The sequence below is a fragment of the Boleophthalmus pectinirostris genome, unplaced genomic scaffold (assembly GCF_026225935.1).
Source record: "Boleophthalmus pectinirostris isolate CB_2022bp ecotype Guang Dong unplaced genomic scaffold, ASM2622593v1 HiC_scaffold_17, whole genome shotgun sequence".
Classification (NCBI taxonomy): domain Eukaryota; kingdom Metazoa; phylum Chordata; class Actinopteri; order Gobiiformes; family Gobiidae; genus Boleophthalmus; species Boleophthalmus pectinirostris.
In genome coordinates, this window is record NW_026571115.1 from 38,516,177 (window position 1) to 38,539,597 (window position 23,421).

The following is a 23,421-nucleotide window of genomic DNA, read 5'->3' on the forward strand; positions in this document are numbered from 1 at the left end:
GTCTGGTCTTGGTCTTGGTCTTGGTCTGGGTCTTGGGTCTTGGTCTGGGGTCTTGGTCTTGGTCTTGGTCTTGGTCTTGGGGTCTTGGTCTGGGTCTTGGTCTTGGTCTGGGTCTTGGTCTGGTCTGGTCTTGGTCTTGGGTCTTGGTCTGGTCTGGGTCTTGGTCTTGGTCTTGGTCTGGGTCTGGTCTTGGTCTGGGTCTTGGTCTTGGTCTTGGTCTTGGTCTTGGTCTTGGTCTGGTCTTGGTCTGGGTCTTGGTCTTGGGTCTTGGTCTTGGTCTTGGTCTTGGTCTGGGTCTTGGTCTGGTCTGGGGTCTGGTCTGGGTCTTGGTCTTGGTCTTGGTCTGGTCTTGGTCTTGGTCTTGGTCTTGGTCTGGGGTCTTGGTCTTGGTCTGGGTCTTGGTCTTGGGTCTTGGTCTGGGTCTTGGTCTTGGTCTTGGTTGGTCTTGGTCTTGGTCTGGTCTGGTCTTGGTCTTGGTCTTGGTCTTGGTCTTGGTCTGGGTCTTGGTCTTGGTCTGGTCTTGGTCTTGGTCTTGGTCTGGGTCTGGGTCTGGGTCTTGGTCTTGGTCTGGGTCTTGGTCTGGTCTGGTCTGGGTCTGGGTCTGGTCTTGGTCTTGGTCTTGGTCTTGGTCTCTGGGTCTTGGTCTGGGTCTCTGGGTCTTGGTCTGGGTCTTGGTCTTGGTCTGGTCTTGGTCTGGGTCTGGGTCTGGGTCTGGGTCTTGGTCTGGGTCTTGGTCTTGGTCTGGGTCTTGGTCTTGGGTCTGGGTCTGGGTCTTGGTCTGGGTCTTGGTCTTGGTCTGGGTCTTGGTCTTGGTCTTGGTCTTGGTCTTGGTCTGGTCTTGGTCTTGGTCTGGGTCTGGTCTTGGTCTGGGTCTCTGGGTCTTGGTCTTGGTCTTGGTCTTGGTCTGGGTCTTGGTCTTGGTCTTGGTTGGTCTTGGTCTGGTCTGGTCTTGGTCTTGGTCTGGGTCTGGTCTTGGTCTGGGGTCTGGTCTTGGGGTCTTGGTCTTGGTCTGGGGGTCTTGGTCTGGGTCTGTCTTGGTCTTGGTCTGGGTCTTGGTCTTGGTCTGGGTCTCTGGGTCTTGGTCTTGGTCTGGTCTTGGTCTTGGTCTTGGTCTCTGGGTCTTGGTCTTGGTCTGGGTCTTGGTCTTGGTCTGGGTCTTGGTCTGGTCTGGTCTTGGTCTGGGTCTGGGTCTTGGTCTTGGTCTTGGTCTGGGTCTTGGTCTTGGTCTGGTCTTGGTCTTGGTTGGTCTTGGTCTGGGTCTTGGGTCTTGGTCTGGGTCTTGGTCTTGGTCTTGGTCTTGGTCTTGGTCTTGGTCTTGGTCTTGGTCTTGGTCTTGGTCTTGGTCTTGGTCTGGGTCTTGGTCTTGGGTCTTGGTCTTGGTCTTGGTCTTGGTCTGGGTCTTGGTCTTGGTCTGGGTCTTGGTCTGGGTCTTGGTCTTGGTCTTGGTCTGGTCTTGGTCTGGTCTGGGTCTGGGTTGGTCTGGGTCTGGTCTGGGTCTTGGTCTGGGTCTTGGTCTTGGTCTGTGTCTTGGTCTGGGTGGAGTCAGGACGACAGCGCCACCTGCAGACGCACTTCCTCACCGCACCATCCAGGAGTGAGAGGAACAAAGGAACAGGACAGAACACGAGAAGGAAACAACGAAACACGAGCAACAAAACACAAAACAGAACAAAAACAACTCAAATCTTCTGTTTGTGACGCTGTAAAAGAGAAAAGAACATTCTGGACTGAGACGAGCAAAACAAACTCCGACGATGGATCCAAGAGGAAATCGAAACGCAGAAACGATAAACGATAAACGATAAACGGGGACGAGGGGCGTTTTTCCTCTCACTCCTGGATCGAGTGGTGAGGACAGAGTTGGGAAGTTTACTTTTCAAATGTAATCCCCTACAGATTACAGATTACAGATTACACACACCAAAATGTAGTTTGTAACTGAATCCATTAAGTTACTTAAAGTGAGTAATGTAATCTGATTACTTTGGATTACTTGATTTTCTGTAGAGAAACAAAGACGAGGAAGAAGTTTTGTCTGATAAAAGAAAATAAAAAGTCCAGATTTTACTGAACCAAATTAAAAATATTATTGATAGAAGAAGAAGAAGAAACACGTCCACACAGCAGGATTTAGTCCTGGTTTAGACCTGGTTTAGACCTGGTTTAGACCTGGTTTAGACCTGGTTTAGACCTGGTTTAGTCCTGGTTTAGTCCTGGTTTAGACCTGGTTTAGACCTGGTTTAGACCTGGTTTAGACCTGGTTTAGTCCTGGTTTAGTCCTGGTTTAGACCTGGTTTAGTCCTGGTTTAGTCCTGGTTTAGTCCTGGTTTAGTCCTGGTTTAGTCCTGGTTTAGTTCTGGGAATGAGTGGAATTACTAAAAAAAAAAAAGGGTTTAGCTCAAAATGTGAAAACAGTAAAATTCCTCTGTGTTTAATCCATTTATTTCAACAAAGTAACTGTAATCCAATTACCACTCACTGAAACAGTAACTGTAACTGAATAGTTACTCATCATTTGTACTCTGATTACTTAACTCCAGGACATGTAATCTGTTACTCCAACACTTGGTGAGGAAGTGCGTCTGCAGGTGGCGCTGTCGTCCCGACTCCACCCAGACCAAGACACAGACCAAGACAAGACCAAGACCAAGACCAAGACCAAGACCAAGACCAAGACCAGACCAAGACCCAAGACCAAGACCAAGAACCAAGACCAAGACCAAGACCAAGACCAAGACCAAGACCCAGACCAAGACCAAGACCAAGACCAAGACCAAGACCAAGACAGACCAAGACCCAAGACCAAGACCAAGACCAAGACCAAGACCAAGACCAAGACCAGACCAGACCAGACCAAGACCAAGACCAAGACCCAGACCCAGACCCAGACCAAAACCAAGACCAAGACCAAGACCAAGACCCAGACCAAGACCAAGACCCAAGACCAAGACCCAAGACCAAGACCAAAGACCAAGACCCAGACCAAGACCAAGACCAAGACCAAGACAAGACCAAGACCCCCAGACCAGACCAAGACCAAGACCAAGACCAAGACCCAGACCAAGACCAAGACCAAGACCAAGACCAAGACCCAAGACCCAGACCAAGACCAGACCCAGACCAAGACCAAGACCAAGACCAGACCAGACCAAGACCAAGACCAAGACCAAGACCAAGACCAAGACCAAGACCAAGACCAAGACCCAAGACCAAGACCAGACCAAGACCAGACCCAGACCAAGACCCAGACCAAGACCCAAGACCCAAGACCAAGACCAAAGACCAAGACCAAAACCAAAGACCAAGACCAAGACCAAAACCAAGACCAAGACCAAGACCAAGACCAAGACCAAGACCAAGACCAAAACCAAAGACCAAGACCAAGACCCAGACCAAGACCAAGACCAAGACCAAAACCAAGACCAAGACCAAGACCAAGAGGAACAAAAAGTCAGGTCCAGACCAAGACTCTGGAGCTGAAAAAACCAAACTTCGAACCCTTGAGCCACTGAGCTCAATTTGTTCAAAGAAAGATTTGATTTTTAGATATTTTTTTGTGTTTAATTTTGTCCAGAAAATCAAATGTTTTGTTTTTTTAACTCATAGAAAAATAAAACATTTTGTTCGGCTCAGAAACTCTTTGAATCGCTCGGTATCGGTATCGGTATCAGTATCGAGACGTGACGTGAGGAATCGTTCACTTTGAGTCACAGTTTGAGTTTTTTGTTTTTTTTTTATAGAAAATGTGAAAATATAAATGTTGTGTTTTTCAGTTTGAACTTTTTATAGAGAAATAGAAAATAGAATCTGAGTTTTATTTGAATTTTGAATAAAATTGTTTTTAAAAAGAAACAGAAGTTTGTGTCTAAATTTTTTTAGTTTTTCTGGTTTAGTCCTGGTTTTCCTGGTTTAGTTTCTGGTTTAGTCCTGGTTTACCTGGTTTCCTGGTTTAGTCCCTGGTTTAGACCTGGTTTAGACCTGGTTTAGTCCTGGTTTAGTCCTGGTTTAGTCCTGGTTTAGTTTTCTGGTTTTAGACCTGGTTTAGTTTAGTCCTGGTTTAGTCCTGGTTTAGTTCTGGTTTAGTCCTGGTCCTGGTTTAGTCCTGGTTTTCCTGGTTTAGTTCCTGGTTTAGTTCTGGTTTAGTCCTGGTTTAGTCCTGGTTTACCTGGTTTAGTCCTGGTTTAGTCCCCTGGTTTAGTCCTGGTTTTAGTCTGGTTTACCTGGTTTAGTTCCTGGTTTAGTCCCTGGTTTAGTCCTGGTTTACCTGGTTTTAGACCTGGTTTAGTTCTGGTTTAGTCCTGGTTTACCTGGTTTAGTCCTGGTTTAGTTTAGTCCTGGTTTAGTTCTGGTTTAGTTCTGGTTTAGTCCTGGTTTAGTCCTGGTTTACTGGTTTTCTGGTTTAGTCCTGGTTTAGTCCTGGTTTTTCTTAGTTCTGGTTTAGTCCTGGTTTACCTGGTTTAGTCCTGGTTTAGTCCTGGTTTAGTTCTGGTTTAGTCCTGGTTTAGTCCCTGGTTCCTGGTTTAGTCCTGGTTTCTGGTTTAGTCCTGGTTTAGTCCTGGTTTAGTCCTGGTTTCCTGGTTTAGTCCTGGTTTAGTCCTGGTTTAGTCCTGGTTTACCCTGGTTTAGTCCTGGTTTCCTGGTTTAGTCCTGGTTTAGTTTTCCTGGTTTAGTCCTGGTTTAGTCCTGGTTTAGTGGTTTAGTCCTGGTTTAGTTTCCTGGTTTAGTCCTGGTTTAGACCTGGTTTAGTCCTGGTTTAGTCCTGGTTTAGTCCTGGTTTAGTCCTGGTTTAGTCCTGGTTTAGTTCTGGTTTAGTCCTGGTTTAGTCCTGGTTTAGTTCTGGTTTAGTCCTCTGTCGCCCTCTGGTGGACGTGTAAAATAAACAGGTTTTTTTTCTGTAGTGTGTCGGAGTTTCCAGCAGGGGGCGTCCTTGAGCTGCAGCTAAAACCTAAACTTGTTTGTATCGAGTTTTACAAAAAGCAAAATGTAAATAAATATAAATATAAAAATCTCTTTATGTTATAATTTAAAACAAAATACCACAATAATGTTTTCTGTCGTGTCTCGGCTTTAAACTGATCAGGTTACAGGTCAGATCTGTGTCACGGTGAGCAGATTTTCACCCCAGATTTGTCGTGGTTGGTCAAAAATAAAAACTGTGAAACAAAAGACGTAACTGAAGAAAACGGTTCTACTTTTTCACGACAACAAGCGTCTGCACAGTCACATTTTCTTTGTGTTTTCCGTAATTTGATTGAAAACAACAAAACAAAAGTCAGTTCAAACCTGAACATCACAAAATAAACCTCCAACTGTCCTGAATTTAAACGAACCAAAGACAAAATGAATCCAGTCGACTTGATTTTTTACAGCACTTTTTATAAACATGACAAAATCAAGAAAAATAAATCATAAAGAAAAACAATAAATCAAAAGTGTTCAAATGCATAAAGCTAAAAACGATAAAACGGTGAATAAAATAAAATAAATAAAAAACACAGAGGATCACACAACTCAAAACATGAACATATTATTCAATTATTATTCGATTTTTATATTTTTTGATTATTATCAGCACCTAGATTTAAAGTTTATACCTATTTTTTTATTTTTACATTTATTATTAGTTATTATTACTTTTTCATTACTACATTACTTTTTAAAATGTTATTTATTTATTTATTTATTATTATTTATTATTATTATTTGGTTCTGTCTTATTTCTTTTGTATTTATTTGACCCATATATCTTTTCTCTACTTTATTATAAATTATAAATAATACCCATTTTCTTTTATATATTATTTATTATTTATATATAACATTTTTCGATTATTATCAAAACTGAGATTTAAAGTTTCAAGTTTCTATTAATAAATTTTTGTATTATTATTTTCATTTTTTATTGTTACTTTTAAAATTATCATTATTATTATTATTATTGTTAATTTATTTATAAATTTATTTGGTTGATCTTATTTCTGTTTCTGCATTTATTTTTCTCTTCTTTATAATAAACTATTAAATAATCACTATTTTCTGTCTTTTAAATGTTTTGTTTTTATTTATTTATATAATGTGTTTTAACTATTATCACCACAGAGTTTAAAATTTTGTAGCCATTATTATTATTTTCATTTTTATTATTATTTTAATTTAGGTTAATATTTTTATGTTTTATTATTATGTTTTGAAATATTAATTTTATTTAATATTTATTTATTATTTATTTATTTATTTATTATTATTATCATCAATATTATTACTTTAAAAATAGTTTTTAGTTTAATTTTTTATTGCTAAGATATTATTATTATTATTATTATTATTATTATTATTATCATGTATTTATTTGACTCGTAACTTTTCTCTTCTTTATAATAAACTATAAATAAAACATATTTTCTGTCCTTTAAATGTTTTGTTTTTATTGTGAAAGCGCCTGACTTCCTCCTGTCCCTGCCCCGTGTTTTATTGTGAAGCCGCGTCACCGGAAGCTCTGCGTGTGCGTAAATCCCGCGCGCTTCCCGCCTTTCCAAACGTCTCCGCGGTCCGGACTCTCCGACGGGAAAAGCCCCGGGACCCGAGCCTCTCCGCGGGGCCAAAAACCGCTCCGATCCCCGCTGCCGTGTCCTCTGCACCGCGCCCTGACGACCCGCCGCACTTTTAAACACTTTTATCAACCTCCTGCGCCTTTTTTCATCAGGATTTAAGACATTTTTGTTCGGAATTTACGCACAAATCTGGATATACTTTACTTTTCCCCCCATGCGACACGACTCCGTTTCCTCCAAACTCTCCTCAAACGTCACATTTCAGACTTCCACGCACTTCTGACCCACTTTAAGGTACATTTTATCACTTTTAAACCTTTTATAACTAAACACTGGTTTCAAATTAACGCATTTTCCCCGCATATTAACGTTCGTAAAGTTGTCGTAGAGGTCGCGGAGCAGCTCGGACTCGCGTTTCATCCAACTTTAACCACATTTTCGGCGTAAAAAACTCTCAGATTATCTCAGAAAACTAAAGTATGTCACAGTTTTATGGCGTTAAAACGTGATACCTGAGGATACGCAAAAGCAGCGCCGTAAATCGTAGTAAAAATCCCGTGAAATGTCCCGTTTGTTCTGCGTTAAATGATCCGTAGCGGTGTGGGCGTTTTCAAACACTCCACCGGGTATTTAGAAGACTTCTGAAGGATATAAACACAAATAAATCACGCCGAATTGGACATTTTTGCCATAAACGTTTAAATTCACGGCGTTTATTTGCGTTAGGGTTGATTTATTACACGTTTGTTCACTAAATACGCAGGAATTGTTGATTTCTCGAGGAGGATTTTGTTGATTTAAGTGAAAGTTGACGCTTCCCTCGGGATTTTGGTAAAAAACTTGACGATCACGTGATTTTACCAAAACACCAAAACACCAAAACTACCAGAAACAGGCCTGTAAATGTGTCCGAGGTGTTTTGATCCGCGTCCGTGAGACTTTAATCGAGTTTAAGTGGAGTTTGTGTGAGTTTAAAATAGTCGAACATGTGTCGTTCCGCGCGGGGCTCGACGGATTCTTCACGACATTTGGACAAAACCCGGAATTTGAGACTAAAAATAGAAAAAACATCAAAGAGACTCAAGTTTAGACCCAAAACTGGTTTAAATCCTGGTCTAGACCCGGTTTAGATCTGGTTTAGCTCTGGTTTAGCTCTGGTTTAGTCCTGGTTTAGACCTGGTTTAGACTTGGTTTAGTCCTGGTTTAGACTTGGTTTAGTCCTGGTTTAGTCCTGGTTTAGACCTGGTTTAGTCCTGGTTTAGTCCTGGTTTAGACCTGGTTTAGTCCTGGTTTAGTCCTGGTTTAATCCTGGTTTAGTCCTGGTTTAGTCCTGGTTTATTCTGGTTTAGTCCTGGTTTAGTCCTGGTTTAGTCCTGGTTTAGACCTGGTTTAGTCCTGGTTTAGTCCTGGTTTAGTCCTGGTTTTAAGTCCTGGTTTAGCTGGTTTAGTCCTGGTTTAGTCCTGGTTTAGTCCTGGTTTAGTCTGGTTTACCTGGTTTAGTCCTGGTTTAGTCCTGGTTTAGTCCTGGTTTAGTCCTGGTTTAGTCCTGGTTTAGTCCTGGTTTAGTCCTGGTTTAGTCCTGGTTTAGTCCTGGTTTAGTCCTGGTTTAGTCCTGGTTTAGTCCTGGTTTACTTCTGGTTTAGTCCTGGTTTAGTCCTGGTTTAGTCCTGGTTTAGTCCTGGTGGTTTAGTCCTGGTTTAGTCCTGGTTTAGTCCTGGTTTAGTCCTGGTTTAGTCCTGGTTTAGTCCTGGTTTAGTCCTGGTTTAGTCCGGTTTAGTCTGGTTTAGTTCTGGTTTAGTCCTGGTTTAGTTCTGGTTTAGTCCTGGTTTAGTTCTGGTTTAGTCTGGTTTAGTCCTGGTTTAGTTCTGGTTTAGTCCTGGTTTAGTCCTGGTTTAGTCTCTTATGTAACTCACTTGTCGTTTCTTTAGTCGTGTTTCTGCCTCGGGCTTCGTCCAGCATCACTCACACAGACCAGGACTGAACCAGGACTGAACCAGGACTGAACCAGGACTGGACCAGGACTGGACCAGGACTGACCAGGACTGAACCAGGACTGAACCAGGACTGGACCAGGACTGACCAGGACTGGACCAGGACTGGACCTGGACTGGACCAGGACTGGACCAGGACTGAACCAGGACTGAACCAGGACTGACAGGACTGGACCAGGACTGAACCAGGACTGACCAGGACTGACCAGGACTGACCAGGACTGACCAGGACTGAACCAGGACTGACCAGGACTGGACCACTGACCAGACTGACTGGACCAGGACTGGACCAGGACTGAACCAGGACTGGACCAGGACTGGACCAGGACTGGACCAGGACTGACCAGGACTGGACCAGGACTGAACCAGGACTGACCTGGACCAGGACTGAACCAGGACTGAACCAGACTGACTGGACCAGGACTGACCAGACTGACAGGACTGGACCAGGACTGGACCAGGACTGAACCAGGACTGGACCAGGACTGGACCAGGACTGGACCAGGACTGGACCAGGACTGACCAGGACTGAACCAGGACTGAACCAGGACTGAACCAGGACTGAACCAGGACTGGACCAGGACTGAACCAGGACTGGACCAGGACTGGACCAGGACTAAACCAGGACTGAACCAGGACTGAACCAGGACTGGACCAGGACTGAACCAGGACTGGACCAGGACTAACCAGGACTGGACCAGGACGACCAGGACTGAACCAGGACTGACCAGGACTAAACCAGGACTCAGGACTGACCAGGACTGAACCAGGACTGAACCAGGACTGGACCAGGACTGAACCAGGACTGGACCAGGACTGGACCAGGACTAAACCAGGACTGAACCAGGACTGAACCAGGACTGGACCAGGACTGAACCAGGACTGGACCAGGACTGAACCAGGACTGAACCAGGACTGAACCAGGACTAAACCAGGACTGAACCAGGACTGAACCAGGACTGAACCAGGACTGGACCAGGACTGAACCAGGACTGGACCAGGACTGGACCTGGACTGAACCAGGACTGACCAGGACTAAACCAGGACTGAACCAGGACTGGACCTGGACTGGACCTGGACCTGGACTACAGCGTCTCATGTTTTATTCTGAACCGTTAATTTCACAGTTTTTAAAATCCCGTCTCGTTTTAAAAGTTCTGAGTTTCTTTAGGTTTGGTGGTTTCAGGTTTTTCTTTGGACTAAACCTGGTCCAGATCTCGAGGTCTGGTCCTGGTCTCGGATCAGAGCCGGTTTTTAAAAGACCACATTTAACAAGTCAATAAAACTCAAACGAACTCGTCCAGTGAAAACCAGATTTTATTTATTTTAAACTGTAAAAGTTTGAGACGACAAACGTCAACAAAACCACAAGAACCAGAACTAAACCAGGACTAAACCAGGACTAAACCAGGTCTAAACCAGGACTAAACCAGGACTAAACCAGGACTAAACCAGGTCTAAACCAGGACTAAACCAGGACTAAACCAGGTCTAAACCAGGACTAAACCAGGACTAAACCAGGACTAAACCAGGTCTAAACCAGGACTAAACCAGGACTTAAACCAGGACTAAACCAGGTCTTAAACCAGGACTAAACCAGGACTAAACCAGGACTAAACCAGGTCTAAACCAGGACTAAACCAGGACTAAACCAGGACTAAACCAGGACTAAACCAGGACTAAACCAGGTCTAAACCAGGTCTAAACCAGGACTAAACCAGGTCTAAACCAATCTAAACCAGGACTAAACCAGGACTAAACCAGGACTAAACCAGGTCTAAACCAGGTCTAAAACCAGGACTAAACCAGGACTAAACCAGGTCTAAACCAGGACTAAACCAGGTCTAAACCAGGTCTAAACCAGGTCTAAACCAGGACTAAACCAGTCTAAACCAGTCTAAACCAGGACTAAACCAACAGGACTAAACCAGAACTAAACCAACTAAACCAGACAGAAAACCACTAACCAGTCTAAACAGACTAAGGACTAAACCAGGACTAACCTAAACCAAGGTCTAAACCAGGACTAAACCAGTCTAAACCAGGTCTTAACCAGGACTAAACCAGGTCTAAACCAGTTCTAAACCAGGACTAAACCAGGTCTTCTTCACTGTGTGCTTCAGTCAGGTCTGTGGTGGTGGTTTGGCTCGTGTCGTGTCAGATCTGTGGAGCGGCGTCTGAAACACAAAAACAAACTTTACTGATCCACAGAAATCCGTGTATCATTCGTTCATTCGTTTTTCAATATAAAACCAAAAATAAGAAAACGAAAAAACAACAGTTTTCTTCGTTATTTGTCTCCAAAACCAAAATGAAAAAACGGATAACGATTCGTTTTTTCAGTTTTCGATTTTGTGTTTAAATGAAGAATGGAAAAAACGGATAACGGCCGTTTCCCGTTTACGTGACTTCAGTGACTGTGATGCCGAACTTTTGCACCGCGTACGGACTGAACCAGGACTGATCCAGGTCCGAGACCAGACCGAGACCAGAGCGGGACTGAGACCGGGACCAGACCGGGACCAGAGCGGGCCTGAGACCGAGATCGAGACAAGACCAGGACCAGACCGGAGGCTCAGAGCCCACGGCAGGGCCGGAGCTCCAAGCTGAGGCTCGGACCCTGTGGAGGCTTGGAGTCAAAGCTCGGAGTCCGGTCTGGTCCGGTCTGGTCCTGGTCTCAGTCCCGCTCTGGTCTCGGTCTCAGGCTCTGGTGTCTGGTCCCGGTCTCAGTCCCGGTCCGGTCTGGTCCCGGTCTCAGTCCCGCTCTGGTCCCGGTCTGGTCCCGGTCTGGTCCCGCTCTGGTCTCGGTCTGGTCTCGGACCTGGATCAGTCCTGGTTCAGTCCGTATGCGGTGCAAAAGTTCGGCATCACAGTCACTGAAGTCACGTAAACGGGAAACGGCCGTTATCCGTTTTTTCCATTCTTCATTTAAACACAAAATCGAAAACTGAAAAAACGAATCGTTATCCGTTTTTTCATTTTGGTTTTGGAGACAAATAACGAAGAAAACTGTTGTTTTTTCGTTTTCTTATTTTTGGTTTTATATTGAAAAACGAATGAACGAATGATACACGGATTCACAGAGAAAAGATCTGGACACAGAGTCACACAAACAAATCAAATCAAATATGATAAAATAACAAAGAGTCAAATATTGAAATGTGAAAATAAATTATAAATAAAAAGAAAAAAATAAACATAATCATATAAATGTAAATGTACAAGTCAAAATAAAACACAAAAATAAATAATAAAATATAAAATCTCAGTTTTATACAAAAAGTCACAGAGTTGTACAGTTGTAGGGAGTATTATCTGTGACATAAGGGTGAGTTGTACAGTTGTAGGGAGTATTATCTGTGACATAAGGGTGAGTTGTTGTACAGTTGTAGGGAGTATTATCTGTGACATAAGGGTGAGTTGTACAGTTGTAGGGAGTATTATCTGTGACATAAGGGTGAGTTGTACAGTTGTAGGGAGTATTATCTGTTACATAAGGGTGAGTTGTACAGTTGTAGGGAGTATTATCTGTTGGAGAATGAGCTCCTCTGTTCTTGTGTGAATAAAAGTTCTGAGGTTCTGAAAAATCATTTCCTGACGTCAGCGTCCAACCAGGAGGTCGTCTGAACCGATATGTGTGAGCCGATATCGATATGTCAACATATCAATAATATCGATACCAGGATCATGTGTTTGTGTTTTAGCTCAGAGCCGTGACCGCGAAGGAAACGGGACGGAACGATACGAGTGTTAGAGTTTCACACTGAAGTCTAAAGTCTGATGTCTAAAGTGTAATGTATAAGGTGTAAAGTCTAAGGTCTAAAGTCTGATGTCTAAGGTCTAAAGTCTAAGGTCTAATGTCTAAAGTCTAAAATCTACAGTCTCAAGTCTGAAGTCTAAAGTCTAAGGTCTAATGTCTAAAGTCTAAGGTCTGATGTCTAAAGTTTAACGTCTGAAGTCTAATGTCTAAAGTCTAATGTTGTCTAAAATCTAATGTCTAAAGTCTAAGGTCTAAAGACTAATGTCTAAAGTCTAAGGTCTAAAGTCTAAAGTTTCCTCATTTAACTGTGTGCTGTTTTGTGTCCTGACAGGTGCACCTGCTCCTGCCGACTGCTCCTGTCCTCAGACCCGGGACGGTCCTCAGACCTGGGGCGGTCCTCAGATGGACCCGTCCCCGGACCCGCTGTAGTCCGGACTCAGGACTCAGGACCAGGCTTTAGTCCGGTCTCTGGGGTCTGACCTCTCTGGACTCGGACCGGGTCTCCGGTCTAGTCCGGGTCGGGTTTTGGGTGGAGTCCCGGTCTGGTCCTGGTCTAGTCCTGGGCTAGTCCCGGTCTGGTTCTAGTGGCTAGTCCCGGTCTAGTCCCGTCGGTCTGGTGGTCGGTCTGGTCTAGTCCCGTCTGGTCCGGTCTGGTCCCGGTCTGGTCCCGGTCTAGTCCCGGGTCCCGGTCTAGTCCCGGGTCCTGGTCTAGTCCCGGTCTGGTCCCGGTCTGGTCCGGTCTAGTCCCGGTCTGGTCCCGGTCTGGTCCCGGTCTGGTCTGGTCTAGTCCGGTCTGGTCCCGGTCTGGTCCTGGTCTAGTCCCGGTCTGGTCCTGGTCTGGAGGAGGACCATGGGGAAGGAGCAGGACCTCCTCCAGGCCGTGAAGAACGGAGACCTGAACCAGACCCAGAAACTACTGTCCAAACTGAGACCAGCCCGGACCAGTGAGTACTACAAATACTACTACAAATACTACTACAATACTACTACAAATACTACTACAAATACTACTACTACTACTGTCCAAACTGAGACCAGCCCGGACCAGTGAGACTACTACTACAAATACTACTACAAATACTACTACTACAGTCCAACTACAGTGAGTACTACAACTATACAAATACTACAAATACTACTACAAATACTACTACTACTACTGTCCAAACTGAGACCAGCCCGGACCAGTGAGTACTACAAATACTACTACAAATACTACTACAAATACTACTACAAATACTACTACAAATACTACAAATACTATTACTGCTACTGCAGATACTTCTTGTATTCGTCCACACACTCGTCTGTCATCCCTCCTTCCTTCCTCGTCTCCTTGTCTCCTTTCCAAAGATCCAGAACCGAACCAGGACTAAACCAGGACTAAAACAGAACTAAACCAGGTCTAAACCAGGACTAAAACAGAACTAAACCAGGTTTAAACCAGGACTAAAACAGAACTAAACCAGGTCTAAACCAGGACTAAAACAGAACTAAACCAGGTCTAAACCAGGACTAAAACAGAACTAAACCAGGTCTAAACCAGGACTAAAACAGAACTAAACCAGGTCTAAACCAGGACTAAAACAGGTCTATAAAAGTCCGGACGTGTCTGATCTGGATTTCAGATTTTCTTTTGTTCCGGAGCCAAAGTGTGAGGAGCGGCTCAGGGCGGGACTTCCTGCTCAGGTCACACAGAGGACACACACGACCTGACTCACACGACCCGACTCACACGACCTGACTCACACGACGCACACGACCTGACTCACATGACCTGACTCACACGACCTGACTCACACGACGCACACGACCTGACTCACACGACCTGACTCACGAGAGGACACACACGACCTGACTGACACGACCTTACTCACACGATCTGACTCACGGGAGGACGCACACGACCTGACTCACACGACCTGACTCACGGAAGGACACACACGACCCGACTCACATGACCTGACTCACGGAAGGACACACACGACCTGACTCACACGACCTGACTCACACGACCTGACTCACACGACCTGACTCACACGACCTGACTCACGGAAGGACATCTGACACGACCTAACTCACGGGAGGACGCACACGACCTGACTCACGGGAGGGCATCTGACATGACCTGACTTACGGGAGGACGCACACAACCTGACTCACGAGAGGACACACGACCTGACTCATGGGAGGACATCTGACACGACCTGACTCACGGGAGGACACACGACACGACTTGACTCACGGGAGGACACACATGACCTGACTCACAGGAGGACGCACACGACCTGACTCACGGGAGGGGGAGGCGGTCACATGACACAATCATAAAAGACTCTGTTATATAACAGACAAAGAAAAGACCTGGTTTAGACCTGGTTTAGTCCTTTAGACCTGGTTTAGTCCTGGTTTAGTCCTGGTTTAGTCCTGGTTTAGTCCTGGTTTAGACCTGGTTTAGACCTGGTTTAGTCCTGGTTTAGACCTTTTAGTCCTGGTTTAGTTCCTGGTTTACCTGGTTTAGACCTGGTTTAGACCTGGTTTAGTCCTGGTTTAGTCCTGGTTTAGACCTGGTTTAGACCTGGTTTAGTCCTGTTTAGTCCTGTTTAGACCTGGTTTAGTCCTGGTTTAGACCTGGTTTAGACCTGGTTTAGTCCTGGTTAGTCCTGGTTTAGACCTGGTTTAGTCCTGTTTAGTCTGGTTTAGACCTGGTTTAGACCTGTTTAGTTTAGTCCTGGTTTAGTCCTGGTTTAGTCCTGGTTTGGTTTAGTCCTGGTTTAGACCTGGTTAGACCTGGTTTAGTCCTGGTTTAGTCCTGTTTGTTTAGACCTGGTTTAGACCTGGTTTAGTCCTGGTTTAGTCCTGGTTTAGTCCTGGTTTAGACCTGGTTTAGACCTGGTTTAGACCTGGTTTAGTCCTGGTTTAGTCCTGGTTTAGACCTGGTTTAGACCTGGTTTAGTCCTGGTTTAGTTCTGGTTTAGTCCTGGTGGATTCAGAGTTTCCTGGAAGTGCTCGTCCTGTGAGATCACTTCCTCTTCCTGAGGGCTTTTCTCGTTTCATTCCTGAGACCTGAGCTCAGAACTAAACCAGGACTAAAGGAGGACTGAACCGGGACTGAACCGGGACTAAATCCGGTCTAGAGCCGGACTCGTCGGTGTGAGTCTATATGTAGCCTGGACCACACTGACCCTAATCACAGCCTGAGCACATTCCTCTGCAGCTCCTCCTCCCAAGACCAGGACCAGACCAGGACCAGGACCAGACCAGAACCAGACCAGGACCAGACCCAGAACCAGACCAGACCAGACCAGACCAGACCAGGACCAGACTGAGAACCAGACCAGGACCAGACCAGACCAGACCAGGACCAGACCAGGACCAGGACCAGGACCAGGACCAGGACCAGATCTGTGCACTTAACCACATATTAATTGTGATTAACTGTTGCTCTAATCAAAGATTAAAACACTAATAAAAGTCTGGAGTCAAGAGCCTGGTTTAGTCCTGTTTTAGACCTGCTATAGTTCTGGTCTAGTCCTGATTTAGTCCTGGTTTAGTCCTGTTTTAGTCCTGTTTTAGTCCTGGTTTGGTTCTGATTTTGGTTTGTGTTTTTCAGAGCTTCTTGGATCGACCAAACGTCTGAACGTGAACTACCAGGACTCAGACGGGTGAGTGACCAATCACAGCGCAGCTCTGTGGTGTGGGCGGGGCCAGAGGAGAACGTCACAACAAAACAATTAAAACTAAATAAAATAAAACAAAATAAAATAAAAGAAACACGGCGACGTTTCAGATTCTCACACACAGAAAAACCACAGGGATGTAACGATATTTGATATAATATCGAATCGCTCGATACTGGAGTCATGATTCGGTACGATACTCGTGTTGGGTTTGAATTATTTTTGTCTGTTTCTCGTCTGTTTCTCGTCGTCTGTTTTCGTCTGTCTTTTTTCTCGTCTGTTTTTTGTCTGTTTCTCGTCTGTTTTTTGTCTGTTTCTCGTCTGTTTTTTGTCTGTTTCTGTTTCTCTGTTTCTCGTCTGTTTTTTGTCTGTTTCTCGTCATAAATCGTCACTCACCAACTTCACTTTTTTCTCGTCCATCGTTGACGTTCCTCAAACAGGAAACTCTACAGAAAAAAAACCCTGCTGCTGTCGCTGTAACAGGCTCCATTTTAAACAGTGTCGCCCCCTGCAGGCGACGGAGCTCTGGGATCTCCACCCTTGACCTGGTGCATGACCCGGTACATGACCTGGTGCACGCCCCTGTGCAGGACACAGATGTGTGACACAGTGAATCTCCAGAGAAAAAGAAATCGTCAGATCATCAGAAAAGTGTGACAGTGTGTGTGTACGGTCTGTGTGTGTGTGTGTGTGTGTACGGTCTGTGTGTGTGTGTACGGTCTGTGTGTGTGGTCTGTGTGTGTGTGTGTGTGTGTACGGTCTGTGTGTGTGTGTGTGTACGGTCTGTGTGTGTGTGTACAGTCTGTGTGTGTGTACGGTCTGTGTATGTGTGTGTGTGTGTGTACAGTCTGTGTGTGTGTGTGTATGTGTGTGTACGGTCTGTGTGTACGGTCTGTGTGTGTGTACAGTCTGTGTGTGTACTGTCTGTGTGTGTACGGTCTGTGTGTGTGTGTGTGTGTGTGTACGGTCTGTGTGTGTGTACTGTCTGTGTGTGTGTACTGTGTGTGTACTGTCTGTGTGTGTACGGTCTGTGTGTGTGTGTGTGTGTGTGTGTGTGTCTGTGTGTGTGTGTGTCTGTGTGTGTACGGTCTGTGTGTGTACTGTCTGTGTGTGTACGGTCTGTGTGTGTGTGTGTGTGTGTGTGTGTGTGTGTACTGTCTGTGTGTGTACGTCTGTGTGTGTGTGTGTGTACTGTCTGTGTGTGTACGGTCTGTGTGTGTCCGGTGTGTGTGTGTACTGTCTGTGTGTGTACGGTCTGTGTGTGTGTGTGTGTGTACTGTCTGTGTGTGTACGGTCTGTGTGTGTGTGTGTGTACTGTCTGTGTGTGTACGGTCTGTGTGTGTGTGTACTGTCTGTGTGTGTACGGTCTGTGTGTGTGTGTACTGTCTGTGTGTGTGTGTGTGTGTACTGTGTGTGTACTGTGTGTGTGTGTGTGTGTGTGTGTGTGTACTGTCTGTGTGTGTACTGTGTGTGTGTGTGTGTACTGTCTGTGTGTGTGTTACTGTCTGTGTGTGTATGTGTGTGTGTGTGTTGTGTGTATGTGTGTGTGTACGTGTCTGTGTGTGTGTATGTGTGTGTGTGTGTGTACTGTGTGTGTGTGTGTGTGTGTGTGTGTGTGTGTGTGTGTGTACTGTGTGTGTGTGTACTGTCTGTGTGTGTGTATGTGTGTGTGTGTATGTGTGTGTGTGTATGTGTGTGTGTGTGTGTGTGTGTGTGTGTGTGTGTGTGTGTGTGTGTGTGTATGTGTGTGTGTGTGTGTGTGTGTGTATGTGTGTGTGTGTGTGTGTGTGTGTGTGTTGTGTGTTTCATTAACATCGTTGTGTTTTTATATTTTACTCATCAGCAGAAAAAATTACATGCTTTTATTACCTCCGCCAGGGAGGTTATGTTTTTTTGTTTGTTTGTTTGTCTGTTTGTCTGTTTGTTTGTTTGTGTTTGTTTGTTTGTTTGTTTGTTTGTCTGTTAGCAAACATAACTCAAAAAGTTATGGACCGATTTTGATGAAATTTTCAGGATTTGTTGGAAATGTGAAAAGGAAGAACTGATTTCATTTTGGGGGTGATCCGGAAGAAATCCTGGATTCTGGATCACTTTGAAATTTTAGTTAACATTGTGGTAAATGGGGCCAAAAATTTAGTTTCTCAATATCTGGGTTAATTATTGACCAAACCCCATGAAATTTGACTCAGGGATGGACAATGGATCCTCTTTCATATTCCAAAGGCTGATCCAAGATCTGATCCAGAAGACGGATTTTATCGCAATTTATATAAAAAATGGGGGTGGTCCTTGGCGGAGGTCTGCGCTCTCTGACTGCTTTTCTAGTTTTTTTTGTTTTTGTTTTTTGCGTCTTAAAACGTATCGAAATTGACCCGAGTATCAAGACGAGAATCGAATCGTGTGAAAACTGTATCGTTTCATCTCTAATAAACCAGGACAAAACCAGGGGCCTCATTTATAAATCTCACTTACGCAAAAATCCGTGCGTGCGCTTCCTACGCCAACCGCGGTATTTATAAAACTCGACTAAGTCGTGGCTCTTTGTTTAACTCTACACCAACTCTGAACCTCCTGTAAGTTCTACACAAAGTCTGGAGACACGGGGAAAAAGCGACACTCGTGGAGAGAAGCAGAAGTGAACAGAGTTTGAGGAAGAGTTTGATCAGAAAATCCACGTATACAGAAGAATGACCTTCAGATTTGTACATTTAAGTGTTTGGTTAAAATACGGAGCAGAGCTGTTTATTCCATCATTATTCTCCACAATATTAAACATTTGACACTCGTGCACGAGCGCGGACATGTTCCTGGACTCGGTGCAGCGCAGAGTCTCACAGTCCACAACAAGACCACAGACACAGACTGACCAACACAGACTGACCAACACAGACTGACCAACACAGACTGACCAACACACACTGACCAACACAGACTGACCAACACACACTGACCAACACAACTGACCAACACAACTGACCAACACAACTGACCAACACAGACTGACCAACACAACTGACCAACACAGACTGACCAACACAGACTGACACACTGAACACAGACTGACCAACACACTGACACACTGACCAACACACACTGACCAACACAGACTGACACAGACTGACCAACACAGACTGACCAACACAGACTGACCAACACAGACTGACCAACACAGACTGACCAACACAGACTGACCAACACAACTGACCAACACAGACTGACCAACACAGACTGACCAACACAGACTGACCAACACAGACTGACCAACACAGACTGACCACACAGACTGACACACTGACACACAGACTGACCCAACACAGACTGACCAACACAACTGACACAGACTGACCAACACAGACTGACCACACAGACTGACCAACACAGACTGACACACACAGACTGACCAACACAGACTGACCAACACAGACTGACCAAACACAACTGACACACAACCTGACCAACACAGACTGACCAACACACTGACCAACACAGACTGACCAACACAGACTGACCAACACAGACTGACCAACACAGACTGACCAACACAGACTGACCAACACAACTGACCAACACAGACTGACCAACACAGACTGACCAACACAACTGACCAACACAACTGACCAACACAGACTGACCAACACAGACTGACCAACACAACTGACCAACACAGACTGACCAACACAGACTGACCAACACAGACTGACCAACACAGACTGACCAACACAGACTGACCAACACAGACTGACCAACACAGACTGACCAACACACACTGACCAACACAGACTGACCAACACACACTGACCAACACACTGACCAACACAACTGACCAACACAGACTGACCAACACAGACTGACCAACACAGACTGACCAACACAACTGACCAACACAACTGACCAACACAGACTGACCAACACAGACTGACCAACACAGACTGACCAACACAGAGGACGAAATAATGACCTGAGAGAAAAACTCTTCCCTCGGACGCAGCAGGAGCCAGACTTTGATTTAATGAACAAAACTTTAACACTTTTACTCTAGTCTTTACGCACCGAGCGCCAGAGTGACCCGAGTCTGTGACCTGAGTCTGTGACCCGAGTCTGTGACCTGAGTCTGTGGACAACACGAAGCCCACTGCCCGAACCTGACCCCAACCAAAATCTGCCCTACATTTTTGTGTAATGTGGAACTGAGCACATGAGAGCTGCTCTCTGACAGCATGAAGAACAGAATAATGCCCCTGACCCAGAACCACACTCACAGACACAGACCCACACTCACAGACACAGACCCACAGACACAGACCCACACTCACAGACACAGACCCACACTCACACTCACAGACCCACACTCACAGGTTCAGCAGTTTGGATGTTTCGTTTGGACTTTAATTGGCAGAATAACATCTGTATCTGATGTGTTTCGTGCTAAATCTGTGTCCTCGTGTCCTCGTGTCCTTCCCTCGCTCCTTTCGCTCTCCAGGGGAGGGCATCTGAATCTCTCACACGCGCACATCATAGACAGATTTTAAAATATAGCGATAAAACTCTTGAAACAGCGAAAAAACACATGGTCTTTACTGCAAAGATGTGCTGCCTAAATATTATAAAAATTATTAAATGAACAGATGAGTCATTGTTGTCACTTTTAGTTTTGTATTTATTTATTAAATTAATAAAGTCTTTAATAAAGTCTTTGTCGTGATCACGTGGTGCTGCGTGGAGCCTCCTCCTCCCTCTGTCCCGCGTGTCTCGGTCAAACCCACTGATTATCGACTCATGTTTAGGGAAATTTCATTCACGAGTCACTTTACCTGCTCCTTTTATGGTGAGGTGGAGGTGTGAGGGGGCGTGGTCTGTCCTTTTATGGTGAGGTGGAGGTGTGAGGGGGCGTGGTCTGTCCTTTTATGGTGAGGTGGAGTGTGAGGGGCTGTCTGTCCTTTATGGTGAGGTGAGGTGTGAGGGGGCGTGGTCTGTCCTTTTATGGTGAGGTGGAGGTGTGAGGGGCGTGGTCTGTCCTTTTATGGTGAGGTGGAGGTGTGAGGGGCGTGGTCTGTCCTTTTATGGTGAGGTGGAGGTGTGAGGGGCGTGGTCTGTCCTTTTATGGTGAGGTGGAGGTGTGAGGGGGCGTGGTCTGTCCTTTTATGGTGAGGTGGAGGTGTGAGGGGGCGTGGTCTGTCCTTTTATGGTGAGGTGGAGGTGTGAGGGGGTTGCAGGTTTGGTGCGTGCGGTGGGTTTTCTAAATGTGGAGTTTACGTGGCGCACGTCTGTCGTAGCTACAGACGTACGCACTAACTTACCACAACTCCTGCGCAGTTTTTATAAATGAGGCCCCAGGACTAGAGCAGGACTTGAGCTCTGGTCCTGGGAAACGGTGAAACTTATATTTGTGGAGACGTTTGTGATGTTTGAGCGTTTCCATGGAGACACCGGAGGAAAGATGGCGACTAAATCAACAGGTCGTAAATCCAGAGGAAGAGTTTAGGGTCAGGGTCAAAGGTCAAGACTCATCCACTCCAAAAAACACTTCAGACTCATTTAAGACCAGACCAGGTCTAAACCAGGACTAAACCAGGTCTAAACCAGGACTAAACCAGGTCTAAACCAGGACTAAACCAGGTCTAAACCAGGATTAAACCAGGTCTAAACCAGGACTAAACCAGGTCTAAACCAGGTCTAAACCAGGTCTAAACCAGGACTAAACCAGGTCTAAACCAGGTCTAAACCAGGTCTAAACCAGGACTAAACCAGGTCTAAACCAAGACTAAACCAGGTCTAAACCAGGATTAAACCAGGTCTAAACCAGGACTAAACCAGGTCTAAACCAGGTCTAAACCAGGACTAAACCAGAATTAAACCAGGTCTAAACCAGGACTAAACCAGGTCTAAACCAGGACTAAACCAGGACTAAACCAGGTCTAAACCAAGACTAAACCAGGTCTAAACCAGAATTAAACCAGGTCTAAACCAGGACTAAACCAGAACTAAACCAGATCTAAACCAGGTCTAAACCAGGTCTAAACCAGGACTAAACCAGGTCTAAACCAGGACTAAACCAGGTCTAAACCAGGACTAAACCAGGACTAAACCAGGTCTAAACCAGGTCTAAACCAGGTCTAAACCAGGTCTTCTTGTGGTCTCAGTTCAAACGTTGTTCCTCGGTGTTGACAGAGAGCAGAGCTGTGATTGGACGGTTTAAAGGGGTGCTGCGCTCTGATTGGTCAGTTGGACTGGAATGTGAATGGAATGTTCAAACAAAAGATCCACACCAAGACCTGGTTTAGATCTAGTTTAGTCCTGGTTTAGATCTTTAGTCCTGGCTGTGATCTGCTTTAGACCCTGTTTTAGTCTCTGGTTTAGTCCTGGTTCAGTTCTGGTTTAGTCCTGGTTCAATCCTGGTTCAGTCCTGGTTCAGTCCTGGTTCAGTCCTGGTTTAGTCCTTGTTTAGACCTGGTTTAGTCCTGGTTCAGTTCTGGTTTAGTCCTGGTTCAGTCCTGGCTCAGTCCTGGTTTAGACCTAGTTGAGTCCTGGTTTAGTCCTTGTTTAGACCTGGTTTAGTCCTGGTTCAGTTCTGGTTTAGTCCTGGTTCAGTCCTGGCTCAGTCCTGGTTTAGACCTAGTTGAGTCCTGGTTTAGTCCTTGTTTAGACCTGGTTTAGTCCTGGTTCAGTTCTGGTTTAGTCCTGGTTCAGTTCTGGTTTAGTCCTGGTTCAGTTTTATTTTTAGTGGCTCTTTCTCTGAAAACATGAAGTCTTTTTGTTCTGTGAGAGTTTTCAGAGACGAGCGAGGGATGAAAGAAGAGAGACTGACACAGAGTGACAGATAGAGAGAGAGAGGAAGAGGAGAGAGAGCGAGGAAAGAGGAGCGGAGGAAGAAGAGGAAAAGAGGAGAGTGAATGAGACCTGAGTGAGTCCATTAGACGCTCTGCCCTCAGGCTCCTCGAGTAGAACGAGGAGAAGAGAGACGCACGAGAGAAACGAGGAGAGATGGAGACGAGGAGAGATGGAGAGAGATGAGGGATGGAGAGAGGAGGAGGAGGAGTGGGAGGAGAGATGAATGGAGGGATGAAGGAGGAGAGTATTTGATGGAGTTTTGTTTTGTTCAGTTCACTGAGTGTTCAGGATGAGCTGCTCTCATGTCTGACCCGCAGGAGTGTGCACGTGACCCGCGGGAGCGTGCACGTGACCCGCGGGAGCGTGCACGTGACCCGCAGGAGCGACCCAGGGTGATGTGGTGATGTGACTCTGGTGTTGGTATCGGTGTTGGTATCGGCGTTGGTATCGGCGCCGATCCTGGAGAATGAGTTGTATTTGTTTCTGGTCTCGGTGTTGAGTCACTTTTGTCTCATGAATCGTCACAGAGTTTTAATCAAACACTCGTTGGTTTGTTCGTGTTTTAGCCACAAATCTAAATTTTATATTTATAACTTGTATTTTGTTTTTTA

At 45.4% G+C, this 23,421-nt stretch overlaps 1 protein-coding gene across 1 annotated transcript in view; it reads left to right on the forward strand.

The window, feature by feature from the left end:
• Positions 1-13,096: 13,096 nt before the first annotated feature.
• LOC110170334 (caskin-2-like) overlaps positions 13,097-23,421 on the forward strand; it is a 44,794-nt gene continuing 34,469 nt past the window's right edge. Inside the window, 2 exon segments of the mRNA XM_055152438.1 lie at positions 13,097-13,246; positions 15,916-15,967. Of these exon segments, the coding sequence (XP_055008413.1) occupies positions 13,153-13,246; positions 15,916-15,967 (146 nt within the window). The 5' untranslated portion in view covers positions 13,097-13,152.